We start from the raw sequence: 20,025 nt of genomic DNA, 5'->3' as shown, positions 1-20,025 counted from the left end.
CCCAACTCCACCCCACCCCACAAAATGCATATGGAGGTAGGGTGAAAAAATGTGACTAATTTTAGTTTTCCAAAATACAGATCTGAGCTTTCAGACATAGTGTACAATGTGTGAAGACCCTCTCGAGTTTCTAGTCAGCAATCCTAAGTCTCTTTAAAGTTTTCTGTGAACTCCTTCAGTATTTAAAAATTCTACCATAAAAGTACTGCTAAGCTAAAAAAATAAAATGATCTCAAAAAATCCTGAAATGTGATGCTAAATCATGTTAAATTTGATTTTAGAAATTCAGCACTTCCTTTTAAAATAAGCCTGTTTCTAACGATTAACAAGAGAATTTCTAGGAAACATTCAGGAGGTGTCATGTATCTTTATAGGACTTAAATACTTGAATATCCAAATTTAAAAGACATTGTATACCCTAAGATCTTTCTGATGGCGCATTACTCAAAGGCTTACATGGTCCCCTTCATCAATATCTATTCAAGTATACAGGTGCATATAGACTTTTTACAGCTCTCATAAAAAACCCAAAATATTATGTTAAAAATAATCTGAAGTGCAAGGTGCTTTAGTCATGAACCTTTTCAAACTTTTCTGTGATTGAGGAAAGCTTTCTGTATACCCTTCACAACTTGGGTAGTGAAGGGTATACAGATGATGTCTGTATGAATAGGATAGGTCAAACAAATTGATGTCTGACCTATTCTATTTATTTGACAGAAGTGTATTAATTTGCTTTAATTCCTTATTGAGTCTTATGTAATATGATTTTGTGGGTTTACAGAGCATTAGCATATGTACCTTGGGCCTTCCATTCCAGTGAAATTATAACTGATATAAAGGATTTCAAAATGTGACTAGAAATGAAACGATGTTATTTATTTATGCTCTGTACTGTATTTTTATGTTGCTGTTTAAAACTTTTAACTGTGCCTCACGAAATGTTTTATCTACTCCTTATTTACAATGCAATAAAATAACATGAATAGATTATTATGCTGAATTTATCTGATACCAGCAATTTGCTATTCTCAACCATTTTTTTAAGGCTTTTCATTTTACAAAGTTAATAAAAAGTAAAATGATAAAGTGGTGGGTAGCTTTTATAGGTGTCATGGTTATGCCCTCCTACTGGAGATGGGCATTCCCACACACCCAAGCACTCAGTGTGGACTGTGAAAAGCTATCAAACAGAACCACATGTGATCTACAAGCCAGGGTGAAGGGCTGGTGGCTGGGATTAGAAAAGTAAGACAATCACCCAAAAGTAGTGATGTTCTTCTGGGAAGGAAAGAAGCAGGCAGCAGAGAAATATGTAGTCTGAACAAATATTCTGTAGTCACTGTTTATTGCCTTGACATGTTTTTAGTCATAATATTTAGGATTAGTTTGATGGCTTACACTACATTAAAAGGAAGGCAAGCAATTTTTATGTCAATCAAAAGGCGACATTTTTCTCAGCTGAAAAACACTGCTCTTGAGCATCCATTGGTCCATTGGCTGAATTAGGGCAGTCTGGTTCAAGTCATCAGGGTAACATACTATAAAGGCATCTCTTAATTCCTTAGAAGCAATCTCTCTGTGTAACCCAAGCAAACCTGTGGATGGAACCGTAAAACCCTAGGCTTGGGTTGGTGATATCTCCGCTCCCATTCTAGGTGAGCCGGTCCTGTTTTTAAGCAATAAGAATAGAATTTTCACTTTCCCTATCTGTCTATAATTACTATACTAATGATTGCAAGTGTCACCAACCTTCATTCCCAAGCCAGGAAACAGCAAATTCTGGGGAACCCACAAAATGACCCTATTGGTAAGCATGCAAAAGACTGCATATCTTAGGATGCCGGCCATTATGGCCACGAAACAGACATGAGTAAAAGAACCTCTTAAAATACAACCAGTATCAACTTTATGGCAATATTTAAAACCAAATTAAATCTTAATTAAGGAACACAGAAAAAAAGGTAACTTCTAAGTAATTCATTAGATACACAGCATTGAACAAACATCTAAAGTCTCTCTTCACGTTACTCACCTTTAAAAGCTGACATTTTATAATTATGTTGTATACCAGCAACTATGTCCTTCCAAAAATCAAATGGTTTTTGACCATTGTTCTGCTAAAGAAAAAAAAAATCCAAATGTGATAGATGTAATAATTTTGTTTTTAAGCATAACAGAAAACACCTGACAAACAACTATAATATCACTGTATTCTAAAATAGGGATTCATGTTTTAGAAAACATAACAGATAAAAACTTCTCATTTTTCTAAATGTGATTTTAGAAAGAAATCTTCCATGAAAATCACTGATACAGAGAGATATATACATATGACTAAATATTAATATAACTCACATAACCCAAATAAAATAAAAATTTCCACTCAATGTTACGTCTAAACATTATAGAATATTTTTAACACATGAGCAAATCTACAACGTTATAGCCTGTGAGGTACCAGAATGTGTCACTTCATGTACCATGGCATCAGTGGAGCTAAGAGACCTGAAGCCTTAAAACCTCAAAAGCAGGTTACTATAGAATTCTGTGCACATTTATTTGAGTTTCAGTATAAAAGAGGAGCAAGTCTCTATTATTAAGGAGGTTCCTAATCCAAAATTCAAATCATTTTTACTAAGATTTTTTTTTAAACCAGAAAGCAAGTAAACAGGAAATTATACAATGTTATAACCCTGTGCTTCCTTGGAAACATTAACCAGTGTCCTTCTATCTAAACAAAGACCAACTACTAGATATTATTAAATTATATAAAGTCCAATTTAAAGACTGGTGCATTTGTATATAATCACTATAAAATGAGAAACTGACTTCATCTCATAATAACTTCTATAAGCCAGCACTATTGCTCAACAGAAACTTTCACAAACATACAAATTAATTCTGATTCAAAAATAAACCATTATCTAGTCCTATCAGAAACATTATCATTGTGATTTTTAAAGACAATATATGCAAAAAGGAAAGTGATTCTGCTATAAAACCAGTTTATGTTCATAGGTCCTAAACTCTAGGTATAAACTGATATAACCAGAGATCTATTTAATCCTGATACATAGGACAAGGAAAAAGTCTATATGCATTAAACTATGACCAGAATGATGAATTTTAAAATTTCATCTCATTTTTCTGGTTTTATACTATTTACAATGCTTAAAAAGACACACGGAATTTCCTTAAATTTCTTTTATTTATTTTTTAAAATTCTGCTAATGAAACCAAGAAATATTTTTTCCATATGCAGGTTTGGTATTTTCTTTTTCTAGATTATCGCACCCCCTGTTGCAGAACAGGTTTATTATTGGTGGGGTCAGGGAGGGAGAAGGGATAGTCGCTATTTAATTTTCCAAAAAGATTTTGACCAAATTCTCTGTTTTTCCTCCTCAGTCACCTCTGAAACCACAAAGAGAAAACTAAGTAAAATCTCAACTCAAAAGACATATATAATTAAGTCCTCTGATTTATAGCTAAATACATTGCACAGTTTCTAAAAAATGAGTCCCCACTCACCTTTGTTAAAGAGTCCACCACTCTGGCACACAGAAGAGCTCCAGGCAGGTCAAAGTAGTTATCATAAAAATAATATTTTCCTAAAAAGAACAAAAATTTAAACTGGCAACAAACTGATGCCTCGTTTATGTAACATACACAGAAACTTGGCTGAAGAGAGACTAGATTTTGGTTTCACTACTTAAAGGGGCTTTTATTTCAATTCAGAATCACTCCACTACAGCCTATCATCACCTTTTAAAGAAGGCTTCAGCTACAAAGCTACTATAAGAAAGTTAAAAAAGGATATCCATAGTTAAGCACTTTATTAAAAAATATTTATTTTTTAAATGTGAAAATTAGACCATATCCCAAATATGAAATAGATTATGAAAAAGTCACAATTTAAATTATCAATGTCACTGAATTTCAAAACCATCAACCTAACACTGGAATACCACGAAGGGCTCCACACAACAGTGCCTTTGCAAATCTGTGTTCTGGTCCCCTAGAGTCTGGCATTCAATCTTCATACAATTTCAGACAAACTTCAGTACAATGTTAAGAACAGCCAGGGTGAAGAGAAGAATAAAAAAATCAGATCACGTGAGGACACAGTGTGCTTATCTTAGAGAAACTCCAAAGCACAGGACTGGCACACTCTAGGGTCTCTGGGAGAAGAGGGATTTGATTTATCCTGTTTGGCCCTAGGGTAGAATTAAACTTGAGCCCTTCCTTGGCACCGATGTCAGTTTTGACTCTGCTGTCCCTGGGCAGACACTTTTGAGGATCCATGTCACATCCCCTTGGTCCGCGGCTGATCCCAGCCACAGCTGTGCTAAATAGCAGCATCCTACCTCAAGCTCACCTGTGCCATTCCCTTTCTCTGAGAGCCTCTGGAGCCCACATGCAAGCCTGTCAATAGGGTCAGGAGCCAGTGAACGAATGCCCCAGCCTCCTGTCCCGGGAACTGACAACTCTGAGAGGTGTTCTCTGCACTTCCCCTCAGAAGTCCCGGTGGAATCCAGCTCCTGCTGTTCTTTCCTGCCACGTCACACCCTCACAGCTATCTCACTCCCACATTCTGCGATCAGGAGCAACCACTCTGCTCTGAGGGGGAACGTAACCTCAGAGTCCTCTAGAGAACCCCTGGTACAAGGAGGAATCCAACGGAACCAATACATGGAGTCAGATTTCAGTTTAAGGTAAGAAAGTACTTTTCAAATGGTCATAATTACTCTTGTGCAGAGTACTGGTAACTGCCTGATTCTGAATCCCCACTCCTCCCATTTGTAAGCTGTGTATGAGGTTATGCAACACAGCTGCCTTGTTCCTTAGTGTCCACTAAGCACAATGTCCAGCATATTGTAGGCACTCAATAAATGTTTGTTGAATGAATGAATGATCTAAAACTAGAGTGGATTACGGTCAACCCTTGAGCAACGTGGGTTTGAACTGCATGAGTCCACTTATACATGTATTTTTTTCAATAGTAAATACTGGGCTTCCCTGGTGGCGCAGTGGTTGGGAGTCCGCCTGCCGATACAGGGGATACGGGTTCGTGACCCGGTCCGGGAAGATCCCACATGCTGCAGAGCAGCTGGGCCCGTGAGCCATGGCCGCTGAGCCTGCGCGTCCGGAGCCTGTGCTCTGCAGCGGGAGGGGCCACAGCGGTGAGAGGCCTGCGTACCGCAAAAAAAAAAAAATAGTAAATACTATAGCAGTGCATGATCTGTGATCTGCAGTTGGTTGAATCCACAGATGTAGAACTTCAGATAGGGAGGAACCCCAGGTAGGGAGGGCGACCATAAAGTTATACGCAGATTTTTGACTTCACAGGGGTCAGTGTCCCTAACCTCTGAGTTGTTCAAAAGTCAACTATATTTTGGAATGAAGAAGTGTCACGGGTAAATCAGGAGAAAACTCTCTGCAAGGGCCAGATGTCTATCCCTTTAAATGCTATTTAATGCCCCTCACGTCTTCATGTCAAATTATTAAGGATATATAAGGAATAAAGTCAAAGTTCTGTTAATTCACAAAATGGTTGCATAGGTTTGTATGTCCTTTCCCTCAGTTAAAAATATTTAGGTTAGCATAGTCTTCCTGTTTTTTACTCTTTCACAGCTGAAATTGTTGTGGGAACATCTCAGACTCATTTTCATTCCTAAGGTTAAGATGTCTTTGTCAGCGTGAGGAAAAGCAGGAATTTGGAGGAAAGGGAGAAGCTATTCCATGTTCGCTTCTGCCCACACTGCTATGCTATGAGACCACACAACACTCCAGTGCTGCAGGGACCAGGACAATAGGCACAGGTTCCCAAGGCTCACTAACCTGCACTGTATCTAACCTCTTGGCCTGTGACACCAGAGTGACCTGCCTGAACCAGACAGCCAGCTGTCTTGGGCACTGTGGGAGCAGGAGGTGTGTCATCGTTGTACCCGTGCTTTTCCCCTCCCCTTTTTCTCCTTTTGTGGGCATTAATAGATGAAATTCAGTTTATGAGTTGAAATATGGATTATGAGCCTTGGTTGAGGATCTAATCAAATAGCTCAGGGGTTGGATGAGAAGGACTCATTGACTTCCACCCTCAAGGCAAGGGGCTGATGTCACTCGACTATCAAAAATGAGCTAGATGACCACCGCGTGGACATAACGGGGTTTGTGCAGCTGTGACATGTTAACAGTGCCAGGCTGCTCTCGACGCCTCTCCCAACATCAAACTCACAGACTGTGCTCATGAAAGCTTTGGCCCTCCACCTCTTTACAGGGCAGACAGCTCACTGGGAATGAGGTGATTACTGAGTTTAGTTCAAGAGAAAAAGCCTCTGAATCAAGATCGAGTCCTATAATCATTAAGCTTTACACACAGAAAAACTGTTCCACCAAAACCCACTGCCAACACCTCAGCCTTGCAAACCTGTGTACTCTTAGTGATGATGGAACAAAGGCATATGAATGACTGAGGGGAAGAGAACAATTCATGATAGTGTAAGTTCCCACTTCTGCAGACAAGTGATATCATCTCCATTTAAAGATAAGGAAAGGGATGTTAAGAGTGGCTTAGTAACTGACCACATCACTTTATCCAGCAAGTAACAGAGTTACTACGATCCAGGACTGTCTGGCTCCAAGCGCCTTGTGATTTCCATTAGACCAAGCCGTTTCTGCATAATCTACCAGTATGGGAAGAAAAAGATCAAAAGGACTTGCTCTCTGGAAACTGGCTGGTAAGAAAAACCATACTCATGCCAAGGCAACCACGTGAAAAGTGCTTATCAAATAACTTGTCAATAAAATGTTTGTGTCCATCAATGCTTCAAATTCCCTAAGTGTACTGGTAGGGATTTGTACTTTACAACTCTCTACTTAACTCTGAACACGAATATACTCAATGTAGAAGGAAGTAGCCCATAAAGAATCAATTGGAGTTCCTGAAAATAAAGGCCTTATTTGGCAATAGTTTAAACCCACATACCCATAGAGCAACTATATTTCTAAAAACTTACCCTGGATATATTTACAAAAGTGCAAAATATACATGTATGAAAACGTCACTGCAGGCTCGTTTTTAATGGTTAAACACCACTCACAACAAAAATGTCCAATGTGAGGACACTGATGAAATAAATCATGATATAGGCACTGGATGGCAGCGCATGCCTGAATTGAAAAGAATGAAGTACATCTGTGTTTGTGCTATTGTGACGGAATCTCCAAGATGTAAATGAAAAAAAGCAAAGTACAGAAGAAGTATGATCCTTTCTGTATACTTAAAAAAATAAGCTTCTGCGGGCTTCCCTGGTGGCGCAGTGGTTGAGAGTCCACCTGCCGATGCAGGGGACACGGGTTCGTGCCCCGGTCCGGGCGCAGCGGCTGGGCCCGTGAGCCATGTGAGCCTGTGAGCCTGCACGTCCGGAGCCTGTGCTCTGCAACGGGAGAGGCCACAACAGTGAGAGGCCCGCATAACGGGAAAAAAAAAAAAAGATACTACTAAAAAATAAGCTTCGTGGAAAGGGGATTGTGGGGGACAGGGGTTGGAAATAATTACTCTTCATTTTATTTCTTCCTATAATATTTACATTTCCTGATCATATGCTCCCATTATTTTTTTTAATGTAAACAAAGTTTAACTGGAATCACAGGCCATTTTTTCCTTCTTTCATGTCTCTACATTAAAAAAAAAACTGTTATGTTTCAAAGGCATTAGCTTTCTCTTACTATTTTGCAGAAACAGTAGGCTTCTACTATGTGTCACAGCCCCATCACTGGGCACCTGGAGTGGAAACAGTTCCCTAAGCAGCCCAATTAGGAGTAAATAAACTCCAAGACCATCCTCAGAGCGAGCGCTCCTGGGTAAATTATGCATCACATGGAAGCTTTGGATTCTAGGAGGCAGTGCTCTCTAGCGGGCAGAGCAGTGGGTAAACAGGCATGTCGTGTTGGGTGAATGCTTTCTTTTGTAGCTGGGAAATACTTCACTTCTTTAAAATACTCCCTATTTCCGAATGGATGTCAGAATAAAACACTTAGCTGGGTGCCTGCCTTTTCTGGGAGAAGGGAAGAGTTTATAGTTAACCCATGAACAATGCGGGGAGGGGAGGTTCGTGGCTCTGATCTCCACACAGTCCAAAATCTGAGTATAATTTATAGTTAGCCCTCCTTACCCGCAATTCCGCACCCATGGATTCAATGAAGTGTGCATCGTGTAGCACTGCAGTATTTACTATGGAAAAAAAATCCACGTATAAGTGGATCTGAGCAACTCAAACCCGTGTTGTTCACGTGTATTTACAACTGCCTACATCTGGACAACAGGCGTTCCCTATCACTTGAGTAAAAGTGATACTCCCATCCATTTAACTTCCTAGCTATTCTAAGTTGAGATGTGTGAAAACATTCTATACCTAACCTCAAGGTGAAACCTCAGTTTTTCCTATCAACTTATTTTATCAAGGTAACGCACATTTCCTGACATTTTCATCTCACTACAATATAAAAAAAAACAAAACCCAAAAGATAGCAAATGTAACAAACAAAAACACAACAGTAATAAGGAATAACTCCAACTGTTTTCTGGTTACTACATTTTCTAAATGAAAATAGGTGCATTTCAAAACTGTAGTGTAGGAGAAAATGGCAAAAAAAAATTAGAACAAACTAAAAACTATCAGGACTTTTAATAAGGTCCATCTATTTATAATAATGTTTTAATGATTCTTTACTAATTTATGCACATCTGTGTTTATAAATAATTTTTGAAAAATCTTTTCCTGTTTGCTCACGGTGAAGCTCTTTAAAGAGAGCTGGAAAAATGTGTAAAATCACTTGAAGTAAAGGGGGAAAAAAAAACAAAGGCAGAAGGTACTAGAAATGGCAGTAAAGAAAAGAATTCTAGAAAACAGGAGAGATGAGTAATGTGGGGAGAAGTGGGGGACAGAGAAACAAAAGTAAGGATTGTGCATGTAACAAACTGATAAAAATACAGAATAAGGAATGTATTATTCCTTGTTCTTTACTCCAGAACAAGTGCAAGTAGAAAGGTGAATCAACAGAACGTTAAATAAAACAGAACCAATTGCCAAAGAGAAAATCAGACACGTGGGAAAAAAATTCATCCTCTTCCTATGAAACCACAGCAGGTCCTTTGTGGGTCCTGCCCAGCAGGGTGCAAGGAGGGTCTTCTTTGTGTCCTGACGTCCCAGGCTCAGGGTCCAAAACAGGGAAGGGAATGGCAGTGCTGCCCCACACGACCCATACCTGAGCGGCAGGCCATTCCCGGGTCTGGCGTGAAGTGCTTCCACCCCTTCCTGCCGTACTCCTCCGCCAGCACCTCTGGAGCCAGCATCTTTGTGCCGTGGCTTGCCCTGGTTTGGGGAGATGAGGCACGTGACTCATCAGTGGTTCTCCTGAACACCCCCTCCTCCAGCCTTGTTATTGTTAATTCACCCTGATACTATGAAAGGTTTTTTACAAAAAAGGTTTTCAACTGGATGACTTCCCCATTTAGGATCCTATACGGCATTTCTCTTGACAGCTCTTATTCTTCTCCACGTCACCCATCAACCAGAAAAGTGATCAGGGGCAGCTCACTCTGAGGTCAACGCTGTGGCATTTGCCCTGGACCAATACTATAAACCACAATTTCTCTGGGAGAAATATGACGACTTCTTGCCTAAGACGCTGTCAATTAACTATGCAGATAAGATTAGCCTAACTGGAACAATGAGGAAACAACTTCAGGGACTGGGTGGGAAGCTGGGCTGGCAGCAGGAGAGAAAGAGCAGCAAGTCAGAGCATGAGCTGCGTCAGGCCCGCAGGAGCAGGGAGGTGCCTGGCACCCAGGGCCGGCGGCTGTGAGCACAGGGGACTTATGAAGATGAATATGGGGCAGCAACATGCCACTCAGGGACACCACATAGCTAAAAACACAAATGGGAAACAGCAAGACGAATGTGGCAAAACTTGGAACAGGAAGACAAGAAAGTAGCTATTTTTTGTACTCGAAATACTGCTTTTGCATCCGTTGGGCCTGACTAAGAGAATCTTACCCTGTAGAGAAACAGTTGATATTTTGTGTTGTTTACTTTGAGAAATTACAATGCTAGGGAGTATTATTAGTCTTCTCTTGGTGTTATATTGTGGTAGCAAAGCAAAATGAAGGAAAAGGAAATGAAATAAGAAGGGCAAATGGAGGAAAATCATAATCGGGATCCTATTTATAAACAGATTAATATTTACATAAAAGCTATATGTAAGGGTGGAGGAACCTTGAGCAAGAAATAACGATCAGAAAAGGAATCTACTATATTGTTTGAAAGCAGGCATCAAGGACATAACCTTGTAAATTCAAGAGAAGCTGCAGGTTGGCCAGAACTTGAATGGAGACGGTCAGACCTTGGGAAAAGGGTATTGGGAGTGGGGACCAACAGACAGACATGACAGTAAAAGAAAGAAGCGAAACTGTGGAATGTTTTCTATTCTTTTAACCGTGATTGAAGACAGCCAAGTACACTGTAAGAATCTGAAAGTGGCATTTAAGGTCATGGTCAAAGCTGCATTGTGTGTGTGTGGTGTACACACACAAATCGATACACACACTCTACCTCTAGTTGCCTGAGAAAAAACATGCAAATGAATTATAAAATAATCAGAAGTGGAACCATACCTGGCCTAGCTAGCTACACCTTAGGGGACGGTCTGGGGTGGAGTGTGAGTCTGTACTGTGCAAAAAGAATGATGTACCCAAAGGGAGGGTATGTACAAGGGGTAGCCTGTGCTGAGCATCCTCTTCGTGAACTCTGACCATGTCAGCATAAATAATAAATTGTACACCTGCACGGCCACGTTAACTGCCTGTACTGTCAGTACTGGGGGAAAAATAGATGCTCACTCCATGGTACCCTCTGTAAGACTAAGAGCAGCGATGGCAGCTGCTTCTCAAATGCTTGCCCTACTCTTACTAATACTCAAAGTGTTGGACTCACCCTAGGAGGAGGGAAGGAAAGGGAGTCAGCACTAAGTTTGGGAGGGGGGAGATACTTATGAAGGTTGGAACAATCTAGAAACACTTCCAGAAGGAGCAGAGACACAACATGGGTGCTGCATGATGGGGGCGAATTTGGATAAATGGGGGAAGAAAGAGCAGTGTGCCTAGACCACCAATCCCCACCCAACATCCATTCTCTCCTTCTTCCTTAATAAAGACAGCTTCAATTTTACTCCAGGTTAGCACAATATAATTACCAGGCTCTGTGGTCAAAGAGATAAAGCAATTTATTAACATTCTACTGTATTTCCTGAAAATATTTCTGAGGAGCTAAATTTAAAGAATTAGACCTTTCAATCTAATGCTTCCAGATTTATATTTAAATGGCTCAAACGATTCACACAAAGACATGCAGGCACACAGATAATCTGCCATCTGATTGACTAAAGTAATAATCTTCTTTAACCCATACCTTAACTATCAAATGCTATATGGTAATAAAATGTCCTGGAAAGAGTAAAGTTTTGACTTCACAACTAAATTTTATTACCTGAGCACGGTGCCATTATCTGCAAGTTTAATGAAGTTGCCGTCTTCCAGATCCAATGCCAAGCCCTTGCAGCTGACATAGAAAATTCTGATTACCAGTCAATTCACATAGTTAACTAACCCAAGAAATAAAAATTTATATTTAAAAAAAATCACAATGCTAAAAAAGGACTCTCCCACCCAAGTGAATGATATGTTAATCAAACAAGTAAGAATATCAATTCTAAAATTAAATATCATCCTCAGAGCAAGTACATAAGGAAAACTGTTATGTGGGCAAACCAAGGACAGCATATTAAGTGTCTAAAATCTTTGAGCTTTTAAAAAGAGGAATAAAAAAACTCACAGAGAACAAAAAATGAACACCATTGTATGCCTCTGTTAAAATGTACAAATGCTTTCTATTAAATAAAACACAAACACACATTTGTATTCTACAAGTTAAGATCTTAGCCAGAATCTTTTCTGTACTCTTTAGAATCTGCCTCAATTTAGGTCGGGTTATAAGAACGAGCCCTCTGGACTAGGCATACTATTGAAAACCACTAAAACAAAGTCAAATACGAAGTTTTGGGTTCTTCACTGTAAAAGACTTATGGGATTTGGGAAGAAAAATGGGTACAGATTCATTATCATGAGTAATAAAAGCAAGAAGGTAAAACGGCCACCAAATACCAAGAGAATTAAAAAGAAAACGACAGGTACTTTAGAAGCATTATTTACTTTGGTCCGCAGTAAAATTTCCGGAGTCGGCGGTTTCATACAGTAAAATATTTCTGTTTTTTCGTTTGCTAAAAGGGATAAATCAAAAAGGACTAACCAAACATTGGAAGAATGTATAACAGACGAACTCTGTTGGTCTAGAATTATTTCTGTATGTATTTTTCATGCGTTTCAGGACTACTATTATTTTTCAACCGAACAATTTAAAGTGGTTTAATAGGACTTTTGTTTGTTTTATTGTTTAAATGAGGAAGAAGGACAAAGGAAGCCTTGGAAAGTTGAGACTCCTAAGCCAGGAAGGGAGTAAGCAGTCAGAGTCTCAGACATAGGGGTATCTACCCAATTACAGAAAAACAAATGTCCCAATTCAGACACTTATTCAAAACATGATGATTTCCTCTTTTCTTACAGTTCTGTATTTGAAGGGCAATAAAAGAAAAATTTTTTAATAAAAGATGTAAATTTTAGACAGCTCTTAATAACCTCTCAAACTCTTAATAACGACAGACTTAAACCATGTAAAAATACTCAAATTAGTCACATATGCTCTTAGCTTATTTTCATACTTAATTAAACAAGTCTTAAAGTAGAAAGGACTTTAATTCATCAAACATAAAACTTTTTAGTACAGAAGGCATTTTGTCCTTTGACTCAACTTCACATTTCACTTTCTGCTTCCATAGAAGAGGAAGCATTAAAATTTTATCCACAATAATTAAAAATCAGAAGGAAAGTGCTGACCTTAAAAAAGCTGCTTACCAGAAATCCCAATCCTCTGGAGTCACAGTGAGCAATTCCTTGTCATACCCTTTCTCCTTGACCAGGAACTGAGCAAAGCTATTATAAATGAGCTGTTAATAAAAAGAAGGAAAAAAGACAGATTAAATGTAAAATTCACTATTCATTCTTAGCTTCACAGACCTGAAAACCTAATGGAATCAGTCATGAGACAGGTGGTAGGGAATCTGTAGTATCTGTAATTGTGAAGCTCTGCAGGTTAACACTCCATCCCAAGCAATTTACCCACTCCTGAGAGCCCCAGGCAGCTGCTGTGTCGTTTTTATACCATCAGTATACAATTATACCACCAAGGACAATTATTAATCTTACTCCCAAAGCCTAATGGGTTGGAGATCATTAAGACTTGACAAAGCTTTGTAAACTGATTTAACAGATCTCCAGAGGATAAACATAATGACCACTCTATCATCACATCCATCCTCCATCCGCCCTTGCTAGAAAGGCCCCATGGCGGCTGATAATGCTAATTTATATACTGGGCCCCACAAAATGGAGGCCGCCCCACTGGCCCAGCTGTGGTCACAAATCTAAACCTAAGACAGTGTGCGTTTACAGAAAACCCCTGTCAAGGAGACCTAACATACACCAATCACAATCCTCCACGTCAGCTTTAGCTCGCTTACCTCACCCTAGAAAACAGGACCTTCAGTGCCCATCAGGAAATCCCCGACCTCCTAGCCAATCATGCCCTATTTCTGTGGTGCCTCTTCTAACACTCTATAAAACACGGTCTTGCCCCAAATCTCTGGGGGAGAGTACTCCACTGCTTGTGGGGCACTGCACTCTCCCAATCTGTGGATTATCTTCTCCAAAGGAAGGATATCAAACTCATTACTACCTTATTTTAGTTTTGTCATCTGACACAGGGGAGTCTCAAACAGAAATACACATAGGGACCAGGCAGGTAATCTAAAGAAGGAATCATGGTGCCTCCATCAGACAAAGTGAGTACCTTTTCTTCCCCACCATAAGAAAAGCTAAGGAAACAGGAAAAAGGAAGCCTCTGGAAGCAAGCACAAAGATAAATGCTCTGCTGATGGCTGACAGATCTTTTCATTCTCAACAACAAAATGACAGGTTTTCTGAGACTGAAGAGTGTCCAAGGAGACACACTGAGCAACCTGATCCTCCTTCTGGAGATGTTAACCCATGACAGACTTTTTTTTTTTTTTTTTGCGGTACGCGGGCCTCTCACTGTTGTGGCCTCTCCCATTGAGGAGCACAGGCTCCGGACGCGCAGGCTCAGCGGCCATGGCTCACGGGCCCAGCCGCTCCGCGGCATGCGGGATCCTCCCGGACCGGGGCACGAACCCGTGTCCCCTGCATCGGCAGGCGGACTCTCAACCACTGCGCCACCAGGGAAGCCCCCATGACAGGTTTTGATAGCACTGGAATGGCACAAGGGGGAAGCGAGAATAGATACAGCAAGAGGAGTAGGAGAAGGCCTCCCTGAGGAGGTGATGTACACACTGACACCTGCAAGATGGAGCAGTTAGCTGGGTGAATCCAGCAGGGAGAGGGCAATCCCAGTCCAGGGGGCACACAGCTGAAGTTGGGGATTGGGGTTACGAGTGTTAGGAGATGAGTGTGGAGAAAGCAAAGGCTCCTTGTCAAACAGAGCTGTTCTCTGTCGTAAAGTTAATGAAAATGGCTATACATGTACCCCCATACAATGCAATGTGACCCTGATCCAGGTCAGTTGTCCACAGAGCTACAGTAAGTCAACACTATGTATCCACAGTTCTCAACCCTGGCGGTAGTCAGAACCACAGATGATGGTTCTTAAAGCCACCCAGAAATTCCAAGCCTACAGGATAGGGTCGGGCCCCGACAAAATTCCTGAAACCCCGAGATGACTGAAAATCATTGACTTCTATGTTATATGAATTTTCATTCAAACATAAAATGTACTGAGTCACTCAGGTACAAAGTACTGTGGACAACAAAAAATACACATCATGATCCTGCCTGCAAGGAACCAGTGCCCTGGGATTAAGAGATGTAAATCCCATGTTAATGAAAATCCTCAGATGCTTAGAGCAGTGCATGGCATACAAGTAAATTCAATTTAAGTACTGCTATTATTATCAGTCGGGCACTGGTTAAAAAAAAAAAAAAGGTCCTGACTTGTAGCATCTGCTCATTTCCATGGTATAGTTACCCCCACCATGGCCAGTTTCAAGCTACCAATGGTTACTGCCCACCATCAGACTTGCCTCTGGTCAAAGTATTTACTCAACCTTGGACAACTGGAGTGTCTCATCCCTTGGCAATACTGATTAACATATGGGCATGTGATTCCAATGAGGTCAGATTCCTTCCCAAGAGAAAGGGCCCTTTCTAGCAGGGATGCCACCAGGGGCATCCAGAGCTGTGTTCCTTACCTCTCCAAGGAGATGGTTCTGTAATAGGAGAGAATGGGGTCAATGTGTAAAGAGGAGCAGAGAACAGAGGTGCTGAGAAAAGCAGGGAATCTGTGCCTTTGAAAGCCCTCTTCTAGCCCCAAGGCCTTGGTCCTTGAAGCTCTTCCTCAAATTATGTTGAGTCACCACAGAAGCCTTCATGGCACAGGGCCCCCACCACCCTCCCCCTTGCTCTCCCAGCCTTAACTGCCACTTACTTTCTCAACAGTCTCACGTGACTAATAATCACACACAATCCACAGCGGGTGCAAACTGGTGCCCTGTGGGTCCTACGCAGACCACAAATTACATTTGCTTCCCACTGAAGGCTGCCAGATAAAATATGAAACACCCAGCCCAATCTGATTTTTGGCTAAACAACAAATAATTTTATAGTATGAGCTTATCCCATGAAATATCTGGAACACCCCTATACTAAAACTGTTTTATTTGAAATTCAAATTGAACCGGGTGTCCTGTATGTTTCTTTGCTACATCTGGCAACCCTATAATCCTGCTGTGTTCGAAAATGAGCTGGTGTTTAAAAATTGAAAGACTTCTCATACAAGCTTAGATTTCTAATTTGTCTTGAAAGAATTAGATCTGACAAGACGGAGCCTCTACCTACGCCCCACGGCAAACGCTGGCAGGAGCTGAGCACAGCTGCGCCTGAGGAGGGGCGTGTACGCACTCTCCCAGCCGCACGTTTAAGTTAACTGCCTGGGTCCAGACACTCCTGAGTCAGCAACTCCAGGACAGCACAGGTGTCATCATTTCTACGATGCTTTTCCTGAGTCCCCCGGTGAGGCGACGCACCCAGCTTCACATTTGCACGACACTGTGCATTTAACTAAATGCCTATGAGACTGATATGAGAGGCACGCGCAGTGATCCATGATGCAGCGCCACTGCCATCTCCGGCATCTTCTCCTGCAACGCCCCACCTTCTGCTTGACACCCAGCAGATCCAGGCGCTGGTTCTCACCTTTAGGTCCTTGCCCTGGCCATATTTCCTCTGCCAGAAATGTTCCTCTCTGCCTACTCACCTGCCACTTGTAACTCCTGTGCTGGGACCCAAGCATCACTCACTCCAAGGACTCTCCTCTGGGATTTGCAGCACACATAAAGCCTGGTGGGAGGTAGCAGAGACCTGCCAGCTGGACCACCTTGCTGGGTGGCCCTGGATAAGCTACTTATCCTTTCTGTGACTCAGCGTCCTCATCTCTAAATGACGATAATAACATCTAACTCACATGGTTGTACGGGTCAAACCAGTTTATATAGCAGAATGCTTATTAGAATAGTTGCTGTTTGTGCTATTTTCAGTTACTAAAATACCTATTATTTATGCAATTGTTCCACAATTATTTATTGAATCCCGTACGTGCACGCAGTCAGCTTGGCACACAGAACACACAATCAACTGTCACAGATACTGGTGTCAAGGGGTCATGGCTCTAGGATCTAGGGCAAGATTCCAACAAGTAAACAGGAAAATTTAATGCAGTGTGTAAGTACTGTGAGAAATTAAGGTTTTTACGGAAAACTGCAGATGGGATAGGGACAGAAAGGTAAACTTTAGGGGGCCAGGCGACTTAAGATGAGACCTGCCAGCTGAGGAGTTTGTGTGATGAAGGGAGGAGGGCCCCAAGCACAGGTAACAAACAGTCAGCAGCAAGGACCAGGCAATGCTGCCCTCAGCACAGGGGACCAGAACTAACCTTTCAACACCTTTACCCATTACAAGGCCACCTGAAGACCTGTGTTATCTCTGTATCCCTAACTCTATTATGGTGCTCAGCATATTGTTGGTACTTAATAAAAGATTTCTGAACCAAACAGGATACAAAACGCACTACGTTAATGTTTTCAACCTTTTAATAGCTCTTATATTCGAGGCTTATAGTAAAGAACTCTTGTCTTTTAAGGATCCTGTATTCTGAAATTTTATGCTCACACATGCACAAAATTGGCTCTAATGACAATGGTTTTAACAATATTTCCTTCAGATGAAGGTGACTAGGGAGGAAATGCAAGAAAATGTTACTCAGGAGAAGATTTGAAAGGCAAAGGGAAGGTAAATATGAGTCAAAGACCTAGAGGAACCAGTGGCCAAGGATCAAGAAGTAAAGTCTCCTCAACTCTCAACATGACTGAGGAAACACCTGTACAGCAGGAAAGCAGGAAGTATAATAGAAGGAACAGTACACTTCTTTTTTTCCACCATCTGTACATAGAGAACATGAGTAATTCAGACACTGTTTTGACCTTTGAGGGGTACCTGAACTGCTGATTGGAGCACTGACCTCACCATACTGAGCAGCAGCCCTGGCTGATGCCTGCGCCAGTGGCCAGGAGCTCTATTCATAAGTGGTCAGGCTGGGGAATGATATAGGTGGTGACTATAAAAGTAAACACTTGTTTGTGTCCAACACAGCTCTAAGCATTATACATCCTTTACCCTTTTAATCCTTTCAACAACCTTTCCAGGCAAATCCAATTATTAGCCCCATTTTACAGATAGGGAAACTGAGAATAGACACGGGTTAAGTAACTTGCCCGAGGTCACAGAGCTAGGAACAGAGGAGCTGGTGCCCTCTGTCTGCAGTCTGGCTGCAGAGTCCTCGCTCTGACTACCATAACCAGCTTATTTCGCTTGGATACTTACATATTTGACTGAAAAAAAAAGTTAATTTTTCAAAATTAGTTTCCTTGTGAAACCAAAGGAATGGGGGAGGGACAACAATTCACTTCAGGGTACAGGTGTGGAATCATACACACCCCACTTCCCCCTCCCTCCCTACGTGCAGTGAGGACCCGGGCTGTTGTCAGGATTAGACCTTACTCAAGGTGCATGGAGCACGCAACAGGTGAGCAAAATTTATTTCCTTCTCTTGGCAAAAGGCAAAATTAGGGCTAACATGTTAATGACTCTTCGGTTAGTCTTCCAATACACCACACAATTTCTCCCGGGCTGCAGTGTTTAAAAACTGACAGGCTGTCTCATGGACGTGCAAAAGAAAAACGCAGCCAAAGAAAATACAAGTCGTTAACCAGGTGGCTGTATCGACGCTCTGCTGGTGGCCAGAACGATTCTCTGAGAAGTTCCAAGGCCGGGGATATGCAAAGGACACCCCGAGTTCCCCTAGCCCCGCCCTTCCTCTGCCCCAGGAACCGTTTCCCTAGCCCAGTCTTGCACGACTTGTCCCTCCTTCGCCCCTTTTCTTCCCTACCCATCTCTCAAACTTGCCTAAGGGCTGGGCTAAATAAGCCGGTACCCACAGCACGGGCGGGGATGGGGGGGATGCACACTTCCTTCCGCCCCGCCTCGCCGTGGGAGGCCGAGTTCTGCGCAAAGGCGCGGCGGCTGCAGGGCCCCGGCGATGCTCGCCGCCGCCTAAGCCGGGAGGAAACTCGAGCCCCAGCCGCCATGGAGGCTGCACGCCGTGCGCCCCGGCAGCCCGCGCCACTCACCCGGGCGCTCTCAGGCAGGTTGTAGCGACACAGAGTGTGGTCCAGGTCGAAGCCGACCACGTCGCAGGCGGCCAGGGAGAAGTGCTGAGCCATAGCTGCGCGCGAAGCACCACCGAGCTCCTGGACCCCGAGAGGCGGCGAAGAGCGCGCGGGTAGGACGCTGCGGGACTACGGGGCAGGACGCGGCGGGGCGGGGCGGGGCTGCGGCCGCCCCCTGGACGCCGCACTGCTGCCCCTCGCGCTTCCCGCGCCCGCTAGCCCCGCCCCCGGCCGCGCTTCTGCCCGCCTCTCGCGGGCGGCCTTCCCCGCGCCCTCACTGGCCGGTTCGCTGCCCGGCTTTCCGCTGACACTCCCAGGCCGGCTCCTGCCTCACTGTCACCACCCTGACCCCCGCCCCGAAGTCCCGAAGGCGGGATGTGACCGGGAGCGGAGCCGCTGCTGCAGGAATTGGAGGCGGCACTAAGCCCCTGTTGGCTCATAGCCTTCGCCGCAGAATTAACCGGGCCTCCCCTTGGCTTTCAAGGCGCCAGGGAAACCAAGAGAATGTCAAGGTACACCTGACGCTTTACTCTTGTGTGCGAAATAATGTAAGATTATGGAGAAAATGTTACCCACTAATATTCCCCTGACCCAATTAGCCTATAATTTGGATGAGTTTTTTTGCCCATGAGATCTCTAACTATGGATTCAATCAAAAACTTTATATTCTTTAGTAAATTCCTAAGTGTATTTGTAAGTAGAATGGGAGACCTTTCAACATTTCACCCCATGGACCGCGTTAGAAAATAAATTTATTAGAAATCGTGAAGGACCATTTTGCAAAATGACAATGATTAAAGAAACCAATATTTGTTGTTATTTGATTATCCTATTTTTTATTGTAATGCATTTTTTCTATGAAAGAATATTAGAAACTTCATAGAACATACTACAGAAGAGAGAACTTTATGCAAACAGAAAGGTTTAAAGTTTATAGAACACAGTAATTTGAGTGACAGTGTTCTCAATTCTCTCAAGGACTGTTTATAGCTAGTATCATTTTAGATGGATGAAGGGCTAGGACTTTGAGACCTTTAAAAT

The 20,025-nt window shown here is 42.3% G+C and overlaps 1 protein-coding gene across 2 annotated transcripts in view; it reads right to left on the bottom strand.

Annotated features, from left to right (window-relative positions):
* The window catches only part of NT5DC1 (5'-nucleotidase domain containing 1), a gene marked incomplete at both ends in the record, with an annotated part of 126,242 nt that extends 107,204 nt beyond the window's left edge, over positions 1–19,038 (bottom strand). Inside the window, 6 exons of one of the 2 annotated variants that reach the window (XM_079716941.1) lie at positions 2,036–2,120; positions 3,532–3,611; positions 9,268–9,374; positions 11,547–11,618; positions 13,028–13,119; positions 18,946–19,038. In XM_079716941.1, the coding sequence (XP_079573067.1) occupies positions 2,036–2,120; positions 3,532–3,611; positions 9,268–9,374; positions 11,547–11,618; positions 13,028–13,119; positions 18,946–19,038 (529 nt within the window). The remainder of the gene's footprint in view (positions 1–2,035; positions 2,121–3,531; positions 3,612–9,267; positions 9,375–11,546; positions 11,619–13,027; positions 13,120–18,945) is intronic. The other variant, XM_079716942.1, reaches the window with a different exon arrangement.
* Positions 19,039–20,025: the final 987 nt, after the last annotated feature.

This window comes from Hyperoodon ampullatus (assembly GCF_949752795.1).
Source record: "Hyperoodon ampullatus genome assembly, chromosome: 12".
Taxonomy (NCBI): Eukaryota; Metazoa; Chordata; class Mammalia; order Artiodactyla; family Ziphiidae; genus Hyperoodon; species Hyperoodon ampullatus.
Note: the sequence above shows the minus strand (reverse complement) of the source record. Positions and strands in the feature narration are given on the sequence as shown.